Here is a 23,317-nt window from a genome sequence, read left to right on the forward strand (position 1 = left end):
TAATAAATCACAAAGTTTTACATGGTTGCAGCTGAAGCAGGCCATTCAGGAATGGAAAAATTTAAATAATCAATATAGTTTAGAGTTCTTATGCTTTCAGGTGGACTTTCTGGGACACCAGACTGCACAGTGGTATAAATTGATATCTGGATTCATGAATAAAAAACCAAAAACTGGTGTTCGGGACATTTGGAGTATTGAGATTAAGCATCAAATTTCTGCATCTCAGTGGCCACGAATTTGGACTTGGAGGTTGAGATGTACAATGTCAGCATCTATGAGACAAATGTGTTTGTTTTTTTTTCTTTTACATGGAGCACCTTGGATCCCAGTTCATTTACAAAAGTTAGATAGCTCTAAGTCTAATAGATGTTTGCATTGTAATCTTGAAACAGGGACTCGATCATTTATTATTCTATTGTCCATTTATCTTGGCCTTTTGAAAATCAATATGGGGCCAAGTAAATTGTTTATTGGAAACCCCAGTTGCGTTATCATATGATACTGTTTTATTTGGCATGTCAATGAGGGCTAGAAGCCAAATATAATCTAAAAACAACAAGCTTTTACTAATTATGACAGGAGTCGCCAATACAACAAATAATGAGTAATTGGAAAAATTGGAAGAGTCTTAACTACAGTTTTTGGTGGAATTCGTTGCGTCACATATATAAAATGGAAAAAACAATATCTATACAGAAAGGGAATTTTTAAAAATTTCAAGATGTGTGGGGGCCATTACCAAATTACTGCAATGAATAGATTTCATTTTTCCCTGTATGGAATAAGCTCAAGATAGGGGGCATAACTTAAAAGTTGTTTATAAATAGAAAGAAAGATGGGAAAGTATTCATTAAATGATATAAATGTTTATTACATAATATGAAAAGGGTGGGAGGGAGGGAGGTAAACTCTATAATTTGATTATTGTTGATCATTAAGTGTTTTATATAAGTTTAAATGATTGTACTTGTTGCTACACTTATTGTAAGTTTGAAAAATGAATAAAGAATTTATATAAAAAAAACAAACAAACCGTGATACGAATTAACTTTACAGTTATCCAACCAAACTTCAAGGTTTGTTTTAGTGAATTTAGGGTACACAGCATGAATCCATTAAAATGGGACTTATGCATGTACATATTTAAGTAAACTTAACTACAAAGGACACTAAAATCTTAACGTAGTCTAATCAGTACATATAATATTGCATACATATTAAATAACTAACACAGTCAAGGCATGTGATAAAGCATCAGACTATAGCATAGTTATATTTAAGTAGAAACCAAAAGACTATATGGCTTACAACCAACATGGCCAGTGTGAAGGCGATTCATACAAGTTTATTAGCAGCTTGATATATGACCTATCAAAGATTGTCGAAGTGATTTACAGTAGTAAATTCATCAGGAGAGGAAGAGGTTGACACTAGACTAGGGAAGGAAAGAAAGGGAAGAGGGGAGGAAGTACAATAAAATGATAGTAAAGTGGGAGGGGGAAAAGCACAAAGGAAACAAGAACATAAGCCGTGCCTCTGCTGGGTCAGAACTGAGGTCCATCATGCCCAACAGTCCGCTCACGTGGCGGCCCATCAGGTCCAGGACTTGTATACTAGCCTTCTATCCCCTTTTCCTTCAGAAAATTGTCCAATCCCTTCTTGAACTCCAATACCGTATCCTGTCTTATCACTCCCTCTGGAAGTGCGTTCCAGGTGTCTACCACCCGTTGGTTGAAGAAGAACTTCCTAGCATTGGTTCTGAATCTTTCCCCTTTTAATTTTTCGGAATGCCCTCTCGTTCTTGTAGTTGTCGAAAGTTTGAAGAATCTGTCCCTCTCCACTTTTTCTATGCCCCTCATGATTTTGTAAGTCTCTATTATATCCCCTCTAAGTCTCCGCTTCTCCAGCAAAAAAAACCCCCAGTCTCTCTAATCTTTGAGCATATGAAAGGTTTTCCATACCTTTTATCAAATGCGTCGTTCTTTTCTGAACCCTCTCGAGTATCGCCATATCCTTCTTTAGGTACGGCGACCAATATTGGACGCAGTACTCCAGATGCGGGCGCACCATCGCCCGATACAAAGGCAGGATAACTTCTTTCGTTCTGCTTGTAATAGCCTTCTTGATTATTCCTAGCATTCTATTTGCTTTCTTAGCAGCCGCTGCGCATTGTGCCGATGGCTTCATTGTCATGTCCACTATTACCCCCAAGTCCCTTTCTTGGGTACTCTCACTCAATAACAGTCCTCCCATTGTGTAGCTGTCCTCAGGTTTCTTTTTCCTACATGTAAGACTTTACATTTCTCTACATTGAACTTCATTTGCCATCTCGTCGCCCACTCCCCTAGTTTGTTTAGGTCCCTTTGTAAATCTTCGCAGTCCTCTTTAGACCTAGCCCCATTGAATAGCTTGGTGTCTTCTGTGAATTTTATTACTTCGCTCTTCGTCCCCGTTTCTGGATCATTTATAAATACATTGAATAGCAGTGGTCCAAGCACCGACCCCTGCGGAACACCACTCGTGACCTTCCTCCAGTCCGAGTAGTGGCCCTTCACTCCTACCCTCTGCTTTCTGTCCGCCAACCAATTCCTGATCCATCTGTGTACGTCTTCCTCCACTCCATGGTTCTTTAGTTTCCGAAGTAGGCGTTCATGGGGTACCTTGTCAAAGGCTTTTTGGAAGTCTAAGTATACAATGTCTATGGGGTCCCCTTTGTCCATCCGTTTGTTAATTCCTTCGAAGAAGTACAATAAGTTCATAAGGCTTGATCTTCCCTTGCAGAAGTCATGTTGGCTTGTTTTCATAAGTTTATGCCTCTCTAGATGCTCCTCGATGCTATCTTTTATCAGCGCTTCCGCAATTTTCCCCAGAACCGAGGTCAGACTTACCGGTCTGTAGTTCCCCGGGTCACCTCTCGATCCCTTTTTAAAGATGGGCGTAACATTGGCTATTTTCCAATCCTCCGGGATCACGCCTGTTTTCAGGGATAGATTACAAACCTGCTGTAGTAGTTCCGCTATTTCCTCCTTTAGTTCTTTCAATACTCTAGGGTGGATTCCGTCCGGGCCCAGCGATTTGTCATATTTTAATTTTTCTATCTGCCTGTGTACATCCTCAAGGCTTACTTCCATGGATGTTAATTTCTCTGCTCGGTCTCCTTTAAAGATTTGTTCAGGTTCCGGTATGTTGGATGTGTCTTCTTTTGTAAATACTGACGAAAAGAACATGTTTAGTCTTTCCGCCACTTTTTTCTCCTCCTTCACTACTCCCTTCCAATCTCCGTCATCCAGCGGTCCCACCTCCGCCCTAGCCGGCTGCTTCCCTTTAACATATCTGAAGAACGGTTTGAAATTTCGTGCTTCCCTGGCTAGCCTCTCTTCATATTCTCTTTTTGCTTTTCTAACCACGAGGTGACATTCTTTTTGATACTTCCTATGTTCATTCCAGTTATTCTCGGTTTTGCCCTTTTTCCATTTCTTGAATGAATTTTTCTTATCCCCTATCACTTTCTTCACTTCTTTAGTTATCCACGCCGGGTCTTTTGTTCGGCTTTTTTTGCACCCTTTTCTGAATCTGGAGATATACCGATTTTGCGCCTCGCTTACCGTGTCTTTGAATAAAGACCAGGCTTGCTCTACAGTCTTCCATTTCTTTGTGTTGTTCCTGAGTTTCTTCCTTACCATTACCCTCATTGCTTCATAGTTTCCTTTCTTGAAATTAAAAGTTGTCGCTTTGGTTCTCTTTCCCTTTGGTATTCCTACTTCAACTTTGAATTTGATCATGTTATGATCGCTGTTTCCCAATTGTCCCATTACTTCATTGGTTCACCCAGAAGAGATAGTCATTCAGCACCAGCAAGGCCACCTGTATCCTACAACTGTATTGGGCAAAGTCTGTGTGGCGGCTACCAAACAAATGATATGTTGTAATAGCCCAATGTTGTTTATGATGCTGTCAATGCGATATGTGTCATAAATCCTGCAGCGGCATTTATTAAGCTTTAAGCTGCATAATTTATATGTGAAATTTTACAAATAAATAAATTATCTAATTCTATGGTCTTCAGTTCCAGCCAAACTATTTGTAGGCTTATTTGGTTTTTAGGCTTTTATTCATCATCAGACCTTGATTTTGTTTAAATGCTTTGTGCAATTCATTAGTGTTTGTATTCAAAAAATTCATTTTATCATTTTTTAAAAAAGACTTCTATGAAAGTTCAAAATTCATGTACTTAGCTTTGGCTATTTCTTCATTCCTTATGAATGACGACTACCAAACAAAATCATAAAAAGCAAAAGGTTTCACTTAAAGGCAAATGCCTAAAGTGGGAAGCTGATGGGAAATCCACTTGAAAGCTCAATATTGCTTGTTCAGAGAAATTGGCTAGAATAAGAGTGAGTTTGTAGTGTGAGCTCCTTTCTTGGTTAGGGGAAAAAATCCTATCTCCTTCAACATCAGGAGAAGCTTCCTTGGCAAATCTGCAATCTCTAATTGGGTAGAAGAGCAAATAATCTCTCAAGTGTGTCCTGTAACAGTTTGCTGGTTCCATGATCCTGGCCATCAAGGTGTTTGCTGAAGAAGTCTCGAGTCTTTTGCCAGAAGGCCTATTGGGTCAGGGAGTGAACTTTGGTTTCCCCTCCCCATAGCACAAGTACATCTACTAACAAATGCATGGAGGCAGGGCATATTGGGAAGAAAGGCGGCTCAATGTAATTCTCTTCCCCAAGGTAACAGAAGACCTCTGGTTTATATTCCCCATGTTCCAGTAAAGAGTCAGAAGCAATCTTGGCAGAAAAATTCACTCTTGCAGTTTTTCTCATCTCCAACAATGAAGAGGAAATACATAACCAGTTAACCAAATGTTTAGGTGTTCATGTTTTCAATGTCACTTAACAGGTAGCCTTCAGTGGGGACACTACCATAGTAAGGCAAGGTAATCTAAAGCATGGGCTTGGCTATCTTCTTAAAATGCATATCATAAATAGCTGCATAATAGTCAACTGTTTAAAATTTCTTCTAAAATTGAAGAGGACTGTTTTTATGCTAAATTAATGGGCGTTTTCTAAAAGTGGAATTTGGTGTTATCTGCTATAATTCTTGCAGCAGCTGTGACAAATTAGTATCTGCTGAAATCTCTTGATCATTGGATTTGAATGTTTTTCTGTGCTTGGTCAAGGTACAAAATGGAGAGTGAATAAAAGCTTATGTTTGGATTGGGAGCTGCATTGATTGGAATACTGCTTTGGGAATTTGCAGATTTCTTAAAACAAGGGCTAAACCTAGTCCCCCTCGGCTACTTTCTGAGGAAGAGTACCGGAAGCAGGCAGAAGTTCAGACCAGAAGGGCCTTAGACGAGCTCCGAGAGCACTGCAGCAGTCCGGAGTTCTCGGCATGGAAAGTGGTGTCGCGTATCCAGACCCCCAAGAGGTAGGGCTGTTGCAATATGCCTTGTAGGAATCGGTGGAAGATACAGTATATATAGATTACCCTGAAAATTGAAATGAATTAGTCTCTCGCAGTTTCCCCAACTATATAACGAAGAAGATGTTAAAGATGTACAAGTGAATCAATTTTTTATTTTTTACTCTGTCAAAAATTACAAAGACTAAGGGTCACTCAAAGTTACAGGGAAATACTTGTAAAACCAATAGGAGAAAACATTTTTTCATTCGGAATAGGTAAGCTCTGGAACATGTTGCCAGAGGAAATGGTAACAGTGGTTAACGTAGATGGATTTTAAAAAGGTTTGGACGCGTTCCTGGAGTAAAAGTCCATAGTCTGTTATTGAGACAGACCTAGGGGAAGCCACTGCTTGCCCTGAGATCAGTAGCATGGAATGTTGGTACCATTTTGGTTTTTGCCACATACTTGTGACCTGGATTGGTTACTGTGAAAACAGGATACTAGGCTTGATGGATGGTGGTCTGACCCAGTATGGCTATTCTTATGTAATATTTCTATGAATAAATGAACCAACCACTGTTTACAATACTTGGGGGAGAGAACATTAACCCACCAAAAAATAAAATTTGATTGCTACATAGCTAACATTCTTGTGCAAAAGGCCTATGGATTATTCACCTTTACTTGTGAGTTGTTTTGAAGGCATCATCTAGCTTCGACTCCTCCTTTATCCCTGCTCTGTGTTCTGTGCTCTCCAGTTTCTCCTTTTACTTGCAAGTTGAAAGTGTCCTAATCTGCTCTGTTTTCAGTTTATTTTCAGGCTTTTTAGTCAACTTTCAGAGACTTTTCAATGCTACAGTGTTCCCCAGGTTCTCTGGGGCAGCTCTGTCTGGGTTGGAGACACAGACCCTCACTGTAAAAGGTCTGTAGCTGGGAGAGTAACCTTGGTTCAAGGCACCTACCTAGCCAGCCTACACTAAATCATGTGTGGCTCGGTGACCGTTTCTCTTGTAGCGAAGCTTACTCCTAGTCATAGCTGGAGCGCAGGCTGTTTAGCATTTGTGTCGGTCCCTGGGACTTTATTAGTTGCTGCCTGTGATTTCCCTTCTGTCTCTTCCCCCCCCCCCCCACCCCACTATGAGGATCTGAGTGTTCAGACTCTAACACAGTCTGACTGGCAGCCCGAAGAAGCATCTTGAGAATTTTTGGATGCTTGTTTGAGACAGCATCATTTTCTAGCCTTTCTGTGAGCTAAAGCAGTCACAGCACCAGCAGCACAGTGAGTTGCCCATTATTGTCTATGGTGGAAATTGAGGAGGGGGGTTTCTGGGGCTCATATTCAGGTTTACCACCTCCAACCCTTTCCTGTTTCTTTTTTTTTTTTTTTTTTACTTTTATGTAGCTCCTCTGGGCACCAAAATGCTGCAGTGGTAGCCATCTTGGATTTTTGATCTGTTTTTAAAAGCCTCTATTTGCCTCAAATGCACCTCGATTTTGATTAAAACTGATAGATATGGACTTCTCAGACTTTTGCTCCTGATTCATGCCAGATTTGCAGTGAATGGCCGGCTGAGAAGCGTCCTTGTCCATGTGCTGCAGCACACGTTTTTTGTTTTTTTTTGGGGGGGGGGGGTTAGAGCTGTGAGGTCCCTCTAGGGTGATGGAGTTGCAGTTGGCACGTATTTTGGGCAAAGTCTCCCCCCAGGAGTCCTCAGTCAGTGATTCATCATCTTTGACAAAGTGCAGATGCGTGGATGCATTTGGATCCGAGGAGACGAGGGGAGTCCCTGCAGTTGTGCCCATTCTGTTCAGGGCTTTACACCTGATTTGTGAGACTTATGTTTTCTGCTTATATGGGCTAGTGGGGCAGATCCATGCCTTCTGGGGTTGTGCCGGCTGTCACACATGGGAGTTCTCTTTATCTACACGTAGCTTCCCCCCTTGAAGTTCAGGAACTGGAGAGCCAGTCAGGGAAGGACTTGGGATGACTAGGGGTCAAAATCAATGTCTTCACTCTCTCAGGATGAATCTTCGATTTTGGGAGATTCAGGGTCTCAGGCAGAGGCCACCGGTTAGGTCTGTGATGGCCCTGGACCAGAGGGAGGACCCGACATTATGTCGCCATTTTAAGCTGGCAATTTTATTGGTGCTCATTAAAGAATCCTTGTGGGTCCTGAAGCTGGAGCCCCTTCAGACCTCTACTGTTCAGTGTCTTGGTATGAGCAAACCCTACAAGACCACCTGTTTTCCTTTGCTCTAGACATTACTATATTGCTGACAAAGCACTGGGAGGCTTCGGAGGGTCACTTGCGGGTTGCCAGGACTATGGCAAACTTGTATTCACTGGCTCTAGATTTTCAGGAGCTGTTTGTCCCACCTAAATTGAGTTTGCTGGTAGCACAGGTTACCAAACGGTCTTATGCCAGAGGAGTAATCCCAAAGGATGCACAAGACTGGAGGGTGGATTTAGTCCTCAAAAGACAATTTGAGGGCTTGGCTCTAGGACTGAATGCGGCAGCAGTGGCTTCATTTGTCGCATTTGCCTGCCATATTATCTTGCATCAGTCTCCAAAAACAGAGGAGGATACCTATGCCCAGTTGCTAATTTCGGGGGCGTATTATGTAGTGGATACTCTGTATGACGTGTTCAGGGTAATGAGCAAAGTTTCTGTTTATTCTATCTCCACCCATTAGACGCTCTGGATCAGGCAATGGGAAGGAGATTCTGCTTCCAAGGCTGCTTTAAGTAGGCTACCTTTCCGCAGCTGCATGCTCTTTGGGAAAAGGTTTGGATGATCTTATGGCCAATGTGGTAGATTGTCACCCTAAGTCTTTGACAGACAGTAGACCACGTGCCCCGGGAGATGTCATGGTTCTTTTTGTGGTTCTCGACAGTTTTATCAGAACTCGGCAGGAACTCTGCTCAAAGGTCATTTCAGGGATTAAGACAGAGGTTTAGAGGCTCCAGACAAGCTCAACACTCAGGTTCACACAGCGCAACAGCTTCCAAGAAGTCACAATGACGCCAGGCCTAGTAGCTGAACTCCCACAGATAGGAGGGAGGTTGTCAGCTCACTCATACCCTCTGCTGGATTTTATTTCTGGACTCTCCGGCCGGACGTCCAGAAAGAGTGATTGGGGACTGAGCGACCTCGAAGCAGCACTTGGATATTCAAGCTGTAGAGCTGGTTTCAGCAGAAGAATTGAGCTTGGATAGATAGTTGTCTATGTATTTCTTCATGCCCAAGAAAGAAAGATGGCCAGAGACCAAGCCTGGATCTGAAGTCTGTCAACGCAACGCTGAAAGTGCCCTAATTCCAGATGGAGACAGTTTGTTCGGTCATTGCCTTAGTGGCACCGGGGAAGTTTCTGGCCTCTCTGGATTTGACAGAGGCTTATTGGCATTTTCCCATTTTTCTGGCATAAGGGAGGTTTCTGAGATTTCATGTGCTGGAGCGACATGTCCAATTCTCGGCATTTCCATATGGTCTGGCAGTGATGCCTCATATCTTTGCCAAGGTGACGGTCACGCTCACTTGCACAAGACGGGGATCCTAAAAATCCTTATTTGGATGATTGGTTGATCAGAGCACCTTCCAAGGTTAACCGACAGAGCAGTAGCACAAATTGTCCAACTCCTGCTGCAAGCCCTGGATTGGATCATCAATTTTCAGACGAGCCAGCTGGAGCCCGATGCAATCTCTAGAGTGTTTAGGAAGGCCAGGTGTTACTTCCAGAGCCATGCAAACTGAAGCTACGATGCCAGATTTTGGAGATCCTGGCAATGCTAGCTCCTTTTGCTTGGCACTATCTTCAGGTGCAGGGGCCAATGGTAGCAGCCAGTGAGATTGTTCCTTGGGTGATAGCTCACCTATGCCCTCCTTCAGGACAAGCTATTGTCCTTTTGGTCTCTACAGATGAATTTCCTCCAGATGCTGCTGGCCTGGATGGTGGGGGCACGTTGATGTTTGTTTTTATGGCTCTGACCAGATTTGCTGTCGAGGATTGCCTCTTTACATCTTCTCTTGAGTGATCCTGATGACAAATGCCAGTTTTTAACGGCTGCAGGGGACATTGTGACAGTCAGCCGGTTCAGGGCCATTGGTTGCATTCTCAGAGGGAAACAGCTTAGGGCTGTGAGCCATTCATCTGGTGCAGAAGACATTGGAGACCTAGAAGGCAAGGCGTTCAGTGTCATCTTGGACAGTATCACAGTTGTGGCATATGTCAGACAGGGAGGCACCAAGAGTGCCCCATTGAGAATGAAGGCCCAGTTGTTTCATGGAACAAAAGCGTTTCCATTAATTTGCTTACCACAGAAGTCAGACTTACCGGCCTGCAATTCCCTACTTCTTCCTTACTTCCACTTTTGTGTAGAGGGACCACATCCGCCCTTCTCCAGTCCTCTGGTACAACTCCCTACTCTAGAGAAGCATTGAAAAGGTCAGTCAGCGGAGCAACCAGAACTTCCCTAATTCAGCCTTTAAAAAAAAAAAAAAATTATCAAATTTTGAAAATAAACAGCAAATGCATGCATCAGGAAATAGAATTCAATTGTATCACACAATTATACACTTCTCCCTCCGTATTCGCTGTGATAAGGGATTAACAGAACCGCAAATACTGAAAAACCGCGAATAACTTTTTTATATGTAATTTGCTGTTTTCTATTAAAAACCATCGTGAATATGGTGAAACCGCGAATAACATGGTGGGAGACCTGGCCTGTTTCTGAAGGAGAGGCAAAACACCGTGAACAAAGTGCTGGGAATCAGCGATTTTCTCTGTAAATGCTTGGAATCAGCGATTTCTCTATGCAAGCTGATGTAATTTTGGGGGAGGAGCCAGCAAGCTAAAAACCGTGAATAATTGAAACCGCAAATGCTGAAACCGTGAATACAGAGGGAGAAGTGTAAGAAAAAATTTTTTCAGATAAATTCTGTATCAAATTATTAACAAGAGAATTACCTATAACTCCACAATCAATAGGAAATTTAAGGAAAAGAGGCATCAATAAAGGCTAAAACTAATAATTAACAAATAAGTCAGGTAAACCTAAATAGACTATTCAATTAGATCTTCCAGTTTTTTTAAGCCCCCATACATCTAAGTGTTAGAACTCAACTCCCTCACATCCACAGTTGGACTTTTCCAAAAAGGCCATTAGCTGTTTCGGGTCATAGAACAGGTATCTATTTGTTTCAAAAAGGATTAAACATTTACAGGGAAAATGAAAACTAGCCCCCATGAACAAAACCTGGGGGGGCGAAGCAATAAGAATTGTTTTCTTTTTTCTTGTGTGTCAGTGCACATATCAGGAAAAGCCCATACCTTCCCACCCATAAACAGCTTATTCTGATTTTGAAAATATTGTCGTAACACCCAGTTAGACTCAAAGACAAAAGTCACTAAGAGGGTAGATCTTACACACTCTTCTTCCATTGATGTTTCCAGGAACTGTGTCAAATTCAAGCTATCCATAGATAGCTCCTCTTGTCTTGAAGGTTGTTGTTTCTTCGTTGGCGAGAAATATACTCTGGAAAGGGATGGGAAGCCTTCCTTAGGCACCCCTAGAGTTTCTATCAGGTATTACCTGAGAACTTCTATAGTGGCAATCTTCTTAGATTTTAGAAAATTAACAAAACGGAGGTTTAACCTTCGTGCATAATTTTCCAACTTCTCCAAGTTTCCAAGTTTATTAAATGTCTTGATTTATCGCCTATTCACATTTCTAGGCGATGTACAAATTGATTAATATATCATTTACAATAAATACAAATACAAAAAAGAAAAATTAAACCTTAAATGGGATTTAACTGACAATACTAAAACATAAGGAAAATTATTTAATTTGAGGGTTACATACAGTTATTATGTTTAAAAATTCAAGGAAAATACATTAGGATGGGTAAACAATAAATTCAAAGAATTAGCTTGACAAAGCAGAGAGATTTAGTCAGTAGTAGACTTAATCATTAAATGCATCTATAAATAAGAAGCTTTTAAGAAGAGCTTTAAATTTTCCTAAATTTTTTTTCTAGTCTTAGGTAGAGTGGGAGGTTATTCCAGGACTGAGGGGCTGTTATAGAGAAGATTGTGGTACGTCTTGTATTGATGACTTTCAATGAGGGGATAGCTAAGAGATGTTGATCCTGTGATCTGAGAGATCTAGAAGAAGTATACGGTATTAATACTCTATAGATAAAGGCAGGAGTTTTAGATTCTAAAGTTTTATGTGTAAGTAGGCATTGTTTGTAAATGATACGGTGTGCGACCGGAAGCCAATGTGCTTTCTTGAGTAAAGGTGACACATGGTCAAATTTTTTAGCATTATATATAATTTTAATGGAGGCGTTCTGTATTATCTGTAATCGTCTAATTTCTTTTTGTGGCAAACCAATAAATAGGGAATTACAATAGTCGAGTTTAGAAATTACAAGAGAATGAAGTAGGATATTCAGAGATTGAGTACATAAAAATTTTGATATAGATCGAATCTGACGGAGTCTGTAAAAGGTTGACTTGACCACTTGGCTTATATGGTCATGAAAAGATAATTTGTTGTCAAATATTACTCCTAAGATCCTAATGTTTTTGGCCATTTGCAAAGGAATACCCTTAATAGATATAGGAGAGGAAAGTGTTTTGTCTTCTTTCCATGGAAAGAACATAGTGTTAGTTTTCTGGATGTTTAAAGATAATTTATTATTTTCAAGCCAATATTGGATTTGATCCAGTTTGTCATTAATTATTACTATTTCATTTGGATTTTTGGTATTAATTGGGTGTAATAATTGTATATCATCTGCATACGCGAATACTGTAAATCCTATGGACTGACATAATGTCATCAGAGGAGCTAAGAAAATATTAAATAGAATAGGCGATAATATTGATCCTTGTGGGATTCCATAGGGAAGTGAATAGCTTTTTGATGTTGAATCGTTGAAGGAGACAGTTGAAGAACGGTTATTGAAGTACGATTGAAACCAGAGCAAAACTTGGTCGGTTAAACCGATTGTCTTAAGTCTATTTATTAAAAGACAGTGATCAATAGTGTCGAATGCAGATGATAAATCAAGGGAAATCAAGATTACAGATGAGTGGTGATCTAAGTGATAAATTAAAGACGTAGTCATACCAATTAGTGAGTGTTCCGTAGAATGATTTTGTCTAAATCCTGTTTGGTTTGGGTGCAAGATGTTGGTTTTTTCGATGTATTCTGTTAGTTGGTTAAATACAATTTTTTCAATTGTTTTAGCTAAAAATGGAATATTAGCAATTGGTCTGTAATTAGTTTTTATTTCTGATCCTATTTTTTTAACCCTTCATATCCCCTTCCAGACACTAAGGCAGTGGTTCCCAAACCTGTCCTGGGGGACCCCCAGCCAGTCGGGATTTCAAGATATCCCTAATGAATATGCATGAGAGATTTACATACCTGTCACTTCCATTATATGCAAATCTCTCTCATGCATATTCATTAGGGATATCTTGACAACCCGACTGGCTGGGGGTCCCCCAGGACAGATTTGGGAACCACTACACTAAGGAATTGGTTTTCAAGACTTTCAAATCCTGTTGTACCTCTCCCATACTCCTCTCCAGTTCAAAGTTCTTTGCCTCCTGATCTACTAGGCATGACTTACATTCTTGTAAGGAAACGTCTACCAGTGTTTTATTTCCCAGGAATAATTTCTCCAATTGGACAACTGCATCCCAGATGGAATCTAAAGTTACATGGGCTGGTCTTACCATAGGAAAAAAAGAGGGCTCACCTTCATTCTTCAACAGAAGAACACACATGTCCTTGTCCTCCTGTTGCTCCAAAGACAGCTAAATCTCTGAAGACAAATCCCGGGCAATTCTCTGCAATGGCAATTTTTTCCTCAGCTCCTCCTTCCTGGCCCCAGTCACCCCCCTCTATTCGATGCTTCGTCAGCCTCACTCCTAACTAGCTCCATCGATGATTCTGGGAGCCTCTCCATGCCTGGACATGAGGGCGGAAGTCTCTCCTCTGGGCTAAGAGTTGTATTCATAACCAGTTCAGAGGGTCGCACAGAGCGAATGAGAAACCTTTCAATGGAGGACTCGGGGAAAGCAGAAGACCCTGAAGGGAAAGTCTTCACTTTACCCTCCCTTTTCCCCATCAAACAGTAAATTCAGTGGCAACAGGTAACAGGCAAAGTTTTTTAGTCTCCGGAGTTCTGCTCTGTGTGTCTTCCTAGGTCGCCATCTTGATTTCACCAGCCTTTTCTTTATCACCTTCTAAATATACCTCCCCTTCATTTTTGAGTCTCACAGTGCCACTTTTGCACTTCTTCCTATCACTGATATCTAAAAAAAATATCTTGCGTCCCCGTTTTACCATGTCAGCTTTTTTTTTCTTCAATTTGAATCTTTGTTTTCCTGACTACTTGACCAGCCTCTTAACTTTTCCAGATATTTCTGCCTATCTTCCTCTTTCTGCAATCTTATGTAGTTTTTGAAAGCTAACCTCTTATTCCTTACCTTCTCGTCTACTACTTTTGAGAACCAAAGCAGCCTTCTTTTCCTCTTACTTTTACTTACTTGCCTCACAAAAAGGTTTGACGCCCTTACAATAATTCCTTTCAGTTTTGCCTATAGCATTTCTCCTCCTTCCAGATGTTCCCATTCAGACAATTCCATGTCATAATCCCCCATCTGAACAAAAGTTTAGAACCTTTGCTTTTGAATGAGCCCTCTCTATTCCCGTCTTAATATTAAACTATACTATGCAGTAGTGCTGCCCGATTCACGATTTGAATCGATTCACCGATTCACTTCGGGTGAATCGATTTGCCACGTCAAAAAATCTGCCTCACAATTCGTTGACTGACCCTCGCCCCTAAAGCAGGAGCGGCAGCACTGCCTCTTGCTGGCCTGCCGCTCCTGTTTTAGAGGGCGAGTGGGGGAGGGTAAGTCGGGAAGTGGCTTCCCCGCTAGTGTCCGGCTTCCCTGCATCAATTTACCTAATTTCAGCAGCCTGCCCTGCATAAGATCGCTGGCTCTAGTGATCTTTGCAAACTGCCATACGTCGTCCGAGTTGTCTTCTCTCTACCGCGGTCCTGCCCCTTCTCTGATGGAACAGAAAGGGAGAGATGGTGGACCCTGGGGTAGTGGGGAAGGAGGGAGAGATGCTGGATGAAAGGGTAGTTGAGAAAAAGTGGATCTGGGGATGAAGACAAAAAAAAGGAAAGATGCCAGACCTCCGGGAGAGGGAAGGGAAACGGAAGGGGAGGACAGAGATGGAAGATGGATGGTTAGCATGGAGAAAGAAGAAAGAAGGAGACCCTGGCAAGCAAGTTATCAGAAGACAACCAGAGCTTGGGACCAACAAGATTTGAATAATGACCAGACAACAAAAGGTAGAAAAAATAATTTTATTTTCTGTTTTGTGATTACAATATGTCAGATTTGAAACGTGTATCCTGCCAGAGTTGGTATTAGACTGCAAACGTGAGCTAGGATTTAACAGAGAGAGGAAAACTCTTTTTTGTTTGTTTATTTTGTTTACACCACAGGACCAGTGTGGGTAGGAGAGGGCAAAGGGGGGTGAAGAGGCTATAAAAAGGGTGAAGAGGCTATAAAATAAACCCAAATAAACCTACCCTAGTGGAGTATATAGTCCAATAATATGTTAGAAAAAATTCCACTATTACTTATTCAGAGAAGTGCACTCATTTTTTAACTTTTAATTTAAATTACAACAGGAAAAGGCCTCAGATATGGAGCTTACGCACAGTCATTGGCTGAATTGATCAAATTGATCAGCGTAGTTGTCACGCTCCTTTGCTCCAGTCATCGGCCAGCAAAAACCTGTCTTTTTAACTTAACTTCAAAAGAGCTTAAATTTTATTTTTTTCATAATAAATTATTAACTTAGTGTTCATTAAAACTTAGCTTATATTCTAAATCATTTTTATGGATTTTTTCTTTTTTATAGATTTTCATGCACAACTCTATATTCACTGAAAACAGTACTGTAATGTTAACTTAGCTTCACAGTGATAAGAATGCCTCCCACATATGCCCACAACTCTATATTCACTGAAAACGGTACTGTAATGGTAACTTAGGCATATGTGGGAGGCATTCATATCACTGTGAAGCTAAGTTACCATTACAGTACTGTTTTCAGTGAATATAGAGTTGTGCATGAAAATCTATAAAAAAGAAAAAGTCCATAAAAATGATTTAGAATATAAGCTAAGTTTTAATGAACACTAAGTTAATAATTTATTATGAAAAATAAAATTTAAGCTTTTTTGAAGTTAAGTTAAAAAGACGGGTTTTTGCTGGCCGATGACTGGAGCAAGGAGCGTGACAACTACGCTGATCAATTTGATCAATTCAGCCAATGACTGTGCGTAGGCTCCATATCTGAGGCCTTTTCCCGTTGTAATTTAAATTAAAAGTTAAAAAATGAGTGCACTTCTCTGAATAAGTAATAGTGGAATTTTTTCTAACATATTATTGGACTATAAAATAAACCCACCAGGATGTTTAAAAAAACCAACACCCAATTGGGCAGGAAAATCAAATCGAATCAAAAAATCAATTCAATAGGCTGAATCGAATCGAATTTTTTTTTTCCTGAATCGGGTAGTACTACTATGCAGTGATCACCCACTATATCATCAGAAACACTTTCCCAGTTTGTAAGCACTAAGTCCAGTATGGCCCCCATTCCACGTGGGTTCCATTACCAACTACTGGAACAGTTCTCCTTGTAGAGAATCCAGGATCCTCCCTACTTCTAGAAGATCCTGCAATAGGGATAATCCCAATCAACATCTGGAATTTTAAAATCATCTATTAGTAACACATTCCCTTATTTAGATATATTCTGAATATTAGTATTAAATATCTGCCAACTTCTTCTATATGTGAACGAGGCTTGTATATCACACCAATGTTTACCATTCCCCCTTTCCAAATTGATCCACAGTGCCTCTTCCTTCCCTTCAGATCCTGCAATTATGTGGCTTTAATATAATCTTTAACATATAATGTTACTCCCCCTCCTTTTCTTCCTACCCTGTCTTTCCTGAACAGATTATAGCTCGGTATAACTACATCTGTCATGGTTCTCTGTGAACCACGTCCCTGTGATCGCCTCTATATCCAACTCATTGTCTTCCATCACAGATTCTAGATTCAGAATCTTATTTCCCATACTTTGAGCATTAGTATACACTGCTTTCCAGACATTGCTCCATTTTCCCATCCATGTAGAGGTATACAGTGATTTTCTTACCTGAGGGTTTATACTCACCCCGGGGCTTTGATCACCCTGCCCCATCACTTCTAGTTTAAAGCCTTCTTCAGTAGATTAGTCAGCCTGCCTCCGAAGACACTTCTTTCCTTCTTTGATAGATGTATACCATCCCTGCTCAACAGCCCTTGGAAAATCTCCCATGGTCCAGGTAGCCAAAACACTCTCGACGATACCATCCACATAGCCATGCATTCATCTCCAGGATGCGTGCTTCTCTGACCTGGCCCTTACCTTCGACAGGGGGATGGACAAGAATACTACCTGCGCACTTGACTGCTTCACCTCTTTCAGAGCCGCAGTTCACTTTTGATACGTTCATAGGGTTACCTGGTAGTATCAGTGCCAACGTGGATGAGCAGCATCGGATAATAGTCATCAGGCTTGATGAGTCTTGGCAATCTCTCCATAACATTTTGAATTTTGGCATCAGGCAGGCAGCATACCTCCCAGGACATCATGTCTGGTCTGCAGATGGATGCTTCTGTCCCCCTCAGAAGGGAATCGCCAACCACTACCAGCAATTTTGGGGATTTCAAGCTTTGGTCCTTCCTCTCATCTCCTCAACTTCCAGGTCAGGATAATGGTTCTTCCATTCAAGGGCAACTGGAGTCATAGTACCTATCTTGCAGGATTCTGTAATCTGACTCCAGCTGTCTTCCCTCAGCACAGCCTTTTCTTCCCCACCGCTGGAAATCTTTGACATGTCATGAATCATTTCATCGATATACCTCTCATTCTCACAGATACTTCTCAGTCTTGCCACCACCTCTTTGTTCCTTTACTTGCTTCACGAGAGATTCAAGCTGAAGACAGCTTGCACATGGAACCACTCCCTCTGCCTGGATAATATTTTCTGAGCAGCATTTTTAGTGATACAATGTTTTCCACCCATACTGTGTTTGCAGAAGTACTTACACCTGGAAGAAAAAAGAAAGAACAGAAAATCCTACCAAAGCAATGCCCTGTTCCTGGTTGGCTGAAGAGCCAAAAAAGCTTTGCCCTGGGGTGGGCGGGAGGGAATTAACCTCAAGGGTCACCTGTGGAGTCTGATCTCTAAGAAAGTCCTCAGAGTTCTGTCTGTTGCTTCCAAAACAAACCCCGCCTCCTTATTTGTACTTGTTCAAGGAACTCAGGGGCAGATGCTCAAAAGTGTACCGTGCAAGCAAGATTTTTTTGTAGCTAGTTTAGCATACATATTAATTCAGCCTCCAATGCACAAAAGGGTTCTTGGTGGCTTTTACCAAAAGCAGTAGCAGCAACTAAAAATCCATTACAATGAGCTCATTAGTGTTAAAATGAGGACTCGGTGTAATGCACAGGAAGGAACAGTCAACTTTTAACGTGCAATTATGTAAATACATAGTAAATGAATTTTTTATTTTTATTTTAGAATTTTAATTTTAATATTGTAATTTTACTTTGTAAACTGATCAGATACTCGCTGATGGTCGGTGTATCAAATATAGAATAAACTTGGAAACTTGGCAAACTTTTCTGACTGGTCTGAGCTCTCGTAGCCTTACTTACCTGATCACAGATTAGCTCAGGTACTCACAGGAAAGTCAAGGAATTGCACAAGCCTGACCCAGAAAAATCCATTGGGTCCAGCAGAGACCCCCTCCTGAGGCTTAATAAATACCTTGGTGGTCCAGCGGATTCCCCCCCTCCTCAAGTTCCAAAACATCTCTTGCGAGTCAGGCTGGGTCCTGCAACCCAGCTGAACAATCATCCTCCTCCCGCAGGACACACCCCTCTGGTACCTTTCTTGTAGAAGCAGTGGCAGGAGGGATGCCAGAAGGATGGTAGGCTGCATAGAAAGAGGCATAACTAGCAGAAAAGGAAGTCATTGGTGAGGTATTTGGCTAAGGATATTATCTTTGATTACAAATTAACTTTCCATGATCACAATAGTAGCATTATTAAATTCACCTTTTTAAGACTCCGCCAAATTCGCTCAGTTTCACAGTTTCTCTTTCCAAAATCTCTTAACATTCTCATTCATTCTCTGGTGATTTCTAAAATTGACTATTGCAACGCCCTATTTAAGGGAATTGCACAAAATGAAATCAAACGTATACAAATTATTCAGAATGTGTCTATCAAGCTAATATCTAAAGCCAAGAAGTTTGATCATGTAACACCTCTCCTTAAGAAAGCACATTGGCTCCCGGTAGCTCACCGGATAACATATAAATCTCTTCTTTATAAAACTCCTGCTTTCATTCATAAATTATTAATTCCCTACACTTCTAATAGAATATTGAGATCTAATGAACAGCATTTGCTGACGATCCCTTTTCTTAAAATTATCAATACAAGACGGCAATTTATTTTTTCTATCATAGCCCCCCAAACATGGAATTCGCTTCCTATCTACTTGAGGGAAGAAAACAACTTGGAAAGATTCAAGAGTAAATTAAAGAGCTTTATTTTTAAAGATGCCTTTGATATTTAACTAGCTAGTTTCCTAGCCAATTTAAACCTCACTGTATAATCTTATTGTAGTATTTTAAATTCCCCTTTCCTCATGTACTCCCCCTGAATGTCTTGTTTTCTTTTAAATAACTTGTAGTTCTTTTCCCTTCCTCTCCTTGTGTTCTTAGTTTTGTCAAGTCTGTCTACAGTCCTACTGGACTTAGATTTTGTTAGTATTGTATTGTTTCCCAAACTTTGTAATCTGATTATCATGTACATCGCTTAGAATTATGATTAAGCAATTAATCAAAACCTCATTAAACTTGAAACTTGATATTAAGACTTAAAGCAGTTAGAAGAAAGCAACCAAAATGTTATATGGTCTGCATCAGAAGACATGTGGGAATAGACTTGAAGACCTGAATATGTATGCCTGATAAGAGAGTCAGGGGTGATACTGTATCTTCTGTACACCGCCTTAAGAACATAAGCAGTGCCTCTGCCGGGTCAGACCACAGGTCCATCCTGCCCAGCAGTCCGCTCCCGCGGTGGCCAAAAACAGGTCAAGGCCTGTCTGAATCATCAGAAGGGGCTCCCCTGCCACCTTGGTTTCCCATTTAAGTTCTGCCCTCCTATCGAAGTCCTAGCCCTCCGGTCTTGCACATGCACGACCAGGTTGGTTTACTCAGTACCCCACGATCCCTCTATCCCTCAGGAATCCATCCAATCCCTGCTTGAATCCCTGTACCGTACTCTGCCTGATCACTTCCTCCGGTAGCGCATTCCAAGTGTCCACGACCCTTTGGGTGAAAAAGAACTTCCTTGCATTTGTTTTGAACCTGTCTCCCTTCAGTTTCTCAGAATGCCCCCTCGTATTTGCTGTCCCCTTCAGTCTGAAGAATCTGTCCCTATCCACCCTTTCTATGCCCCTCATGATCTTGAAGGTCTCTATCATATCTCCCCTGAGTCTACTTTTCTCCAGAGAGAAGAGCCCCAGCCTATCCAGCCTCTCGGCGTATGAGCAGTGTTCCAGCCCTTTTACCATTTTTGTTGCTCTCCTTTGGACTCTCTCAAGTACCGCCATGTCCTTCTTGAGGTGCGGCGACCAATACTGAACGCAGTATTCCAGATGCGGACGCACCATCGCTCGATACAATGGCATGATGACTTCCCGTGTTCTGGTTGTTATGCCCTTCTTTATGATGCCCAGCATCCTGTTGGCTTTTTTCGAGGCTGCTGCGCACTGTGCAGATGGCTTCAGTGATGCATCCACCAGCACACCCAAGTCTCTCTCGAGTCTGCTGTCTCCCAACAATACCCCCCCCCAATTTGTAGTTGAACAACGGGTTCTTTTTCCCTATATGCATGACCTTGCATTTGTCCACGTTGAAGCGCATTTGCCATTTGTTTGCCCAGTCTTCCAGCTTGTCCAGGTCCCTTTGTAGGTCCTCACACTCCTCCCTGGTCCTAACTCTGCCGCACATTTTGGTATCGTCTGAGAATTTTATAACCTCACACTTTGCCTCCTTTTCCAGGTCATTGATGAATATGTTAAAGAGTAAAGGCCCCAGCACCGATCCCTGTGGCACACCGCTCGTGACTCCCCGCCAGTCAGAATATTGGCCCTTTACTCCAACCCTCTGCAGTCTACCCGACAGCCAGTGCTTGATCCATCTGTGCACATCCCCTCCCACCCCGTGGCTCCACAGTTTCTTAAGTAGCCTTTCATGTGGCACCTTGTCGAAAGCCTTTTGAAAGTCGAGGTAAATGATGTCTATGGGCTCCCCATTGTCCATCCGACTGCTTATTCCCTCAAAGAAGTACAGAAGGTTCGTTAGGCACGACCTTCCCTTACAGAATCCGTGCTGGCTTGTTCTCAGTAGGCCATTCCTCTCGATGTGCTCGCAAATGCCGTCCTTGATCATAGCTTCCACCATCTTCCCTATTATTGAAGTCAGGCTCACCGGCCTGTAGTTCCCGGGGTCACCCCTCGATCCCTTCTTGAAGATCGGTGTGACATTTGCCAATTTCCAGTCCTCTGGCACCTCACCAGTTTTCAAGGATAGGTTGCAAACATGTTGGATTGTGCCCGCTATTTCCTGTCTTAGTTCTTTCAGCACCCTTGGGTGGATCCCGTCCGGGCCCGGTGATTTGCCGCATTTTAACCTGTCTATCTGTTTGAGGACATCCTCCCTATTTACCTCTATGTGCTCTAATTTTTCAGCCTGTTCCCCACTCATGAGCTCCTCTGTGTCCGGTATATTAGAAGTGTCTTCGCTCGTGAAAACAGACGAGAAGAACGTGTTCAACCTCTCAGCTACCTCTTTATCCTCCTTGATCACTCCCTTCCTGTCCCCATCGTCCAACGGCCCTACCTCCTCTCTCGCTGGTCGCTTCCCTTTAACGTAACTGAAGAATGCCTTGAAGTTTTTCGCCTCCTTGGCCAGCCCCTCTTCGTATTTCTCTTTTGCTTTTCTAACCTCCCGGTGGCATTCCTTTTGGCATTTCCTGTGCGCCTGGCGATTTTCCTCTGTTGGGTCCTCTTTCCATCTCCGGAAAGATACTTTTTTGTCCTTTATCGCCCTCTTTACTTCTATTGACATCCAAACCGGGTCCTTTGATCGCTTGTTCTTGCAGCCTTTCCTGAAATTGGGGACGTACATTCTCTGTGCTTCCTGCAGGGTGTCCCTAAATAGGGTCCAGGCGCTTCCCACAGTCTCCATCCTAAAGATGTTTCTGAGCTTCCTCCCCACCATTTCCCTCATAGCAGCGTAGTTCCCTTTCTTGAAGTTCAGCGCAGTTGTTGCGGTCCTCCTAACTATGGGTGTCCCTCTTTCTAATGTGAATCTGATCGTGTTGTGATCACTGTTGCCTAGTGGTCCTCCCACTTCTACCCCTCTTGCAGGCCCCCCTAATCCGTTTAGGATGAGGTCAAGAGTAGCACCCCCTCGCGTCGGTTCTTTGACTAGTTGCTCCATGAAGCAGTCCTTCACAGCTCTACAAATCCTGTCTCCCTAGTGCAGTTGGAGTGACCCGTACTCCAGTCTATCCAGCCTTGTGTGAATCTCTTCATAAAGGTGATTAATAAATCTTGATAAATTTGATACAGATGTTTAAATACTTGAAAGGTATTAATGAGCAAACAAATCTTTTTCAAAGATGGGAAGCTATGGAATTGGAGGACATGAAACAAAATTGCAAGGAGATAAGTTTAAAAGTAATCTCCAAGAAAAGGTTTTTCATCAAAAGGGTGATGAAAGCTGGGAAGTGGTTGGGACAAAACCAGTAACAGAATTCAAAAAATTGTGTGATAAAATTCAAATCTGTATCTCGCAAAAGAATGGGATAAAAACCCAAATAAAAGATACAGTTTTAACTTGTGTGGAATGATAGGTACAATCCAAAACAAAGGCGGTAACCTGCATGTTCTGTACAGAGCAGCTGGTACAACTCTAGTCACCTTGTTGGGCAAACTAATGGGACCATGCTAGTCTTTCTATTACTGTTTCAATGAATTTATCATCTCCACTCAACCAGTTTGCTTCTTTTCTTACTAATCTTTAAGCTCGTTATTAACGGGTGCTAGAATGTCTGTCTGTCTTTCTTTATTTCTGTCTCTCTCCCTGCCCCTGTCTCTTTCTTCCTCTTTTTGTCTCTCGCCCTCCCACTGTCTGTCTTTCTTTCTGTCTGTCTCTCTCCCTGGCCCCCTTTGTCTGTCTGTTTCTTTCTTTCTGTCTCTCTCCCTGCCTTTTTGTGTGTGTGTCTGTCTTTCATTCTCGTGCGCTGCCTGCCTATCTTTCTGTCTCTCTTCATGGCCCCCTTATGTCTCCCCTCAAAGCAAACCAAGATTGCTCCCTGGCCCCCTTTCCCCCCTCCCCCACTTCCCTGTGCAGCAACAGCAGTATTCCCCCCTTCCGTGTGCAGCAGCATTCCCCCCCCCTCCCTGTACAGCAGCAGCATTCCCCCACACTTCCCTGTACAGCAGCAGCATTCCCCCACACTTCCCTGTGTAGCAGCAGCATTCCCCCCCACACTTTCGAGTTGCCATAAATTTGGTAAAATTAGACTTTGGCATGAGGGGGAGGGAAAGATTAGAGGTGAGACTGATCAACTCCATGTTACCATTACTGATGTCACTTCCTCTGTAGCTTTATTGTCAGTGGAGATCATTTGGTTAGCCTCGGTGTCTTCTCT

At 42.0% G+C, this 23,317-nt stretch overlaps 1 protein-coding gene across 2 annotated transcripts in view; it reads left to right on the forward strand.

Annotated features, from left to right (window-relative positions):
• NEMP1 (nuclear envelope integral membrane protein 1) overlaps window positions 1-23,317 on the forward strand; it is a 139,814-nt gene that overhangs the window by 113,807 nt on the left and 2,690 nt on the right. The window contains exon 8 of one of the 2 annotated variants that reach the window (XM_033938017.1): window positions 5,260-5,430. The exons of the other annotated variant lie outside the window; for it this stretch is intronic. Coding sequence (XP_033793908.1) covers window positions 5,260-5,430 — 171 coding nt within the window. The remainder of the gene's footprint in view (window positions 1-5,259; window positions 5,431-23,317) is intronic. 2 annotated transcript variants of the gene reach the window in all.

This window comes from Geotrypetes seraphini, chromosome 3, assembly GCF_902459505.1.
Source record: "Geotrypetes seraphini chromosome 3, aGeoSer1.1, whole genome shotgun sequence".
In the NCBI taxonomy this organism is placed as follows: domain Eukaryota; kingdom Metazoa; phylum Chordata; class Amphibia; order Gymnophiona; family Dermophiidae; genus Geotrypetes; species Geotrypetes seraphini.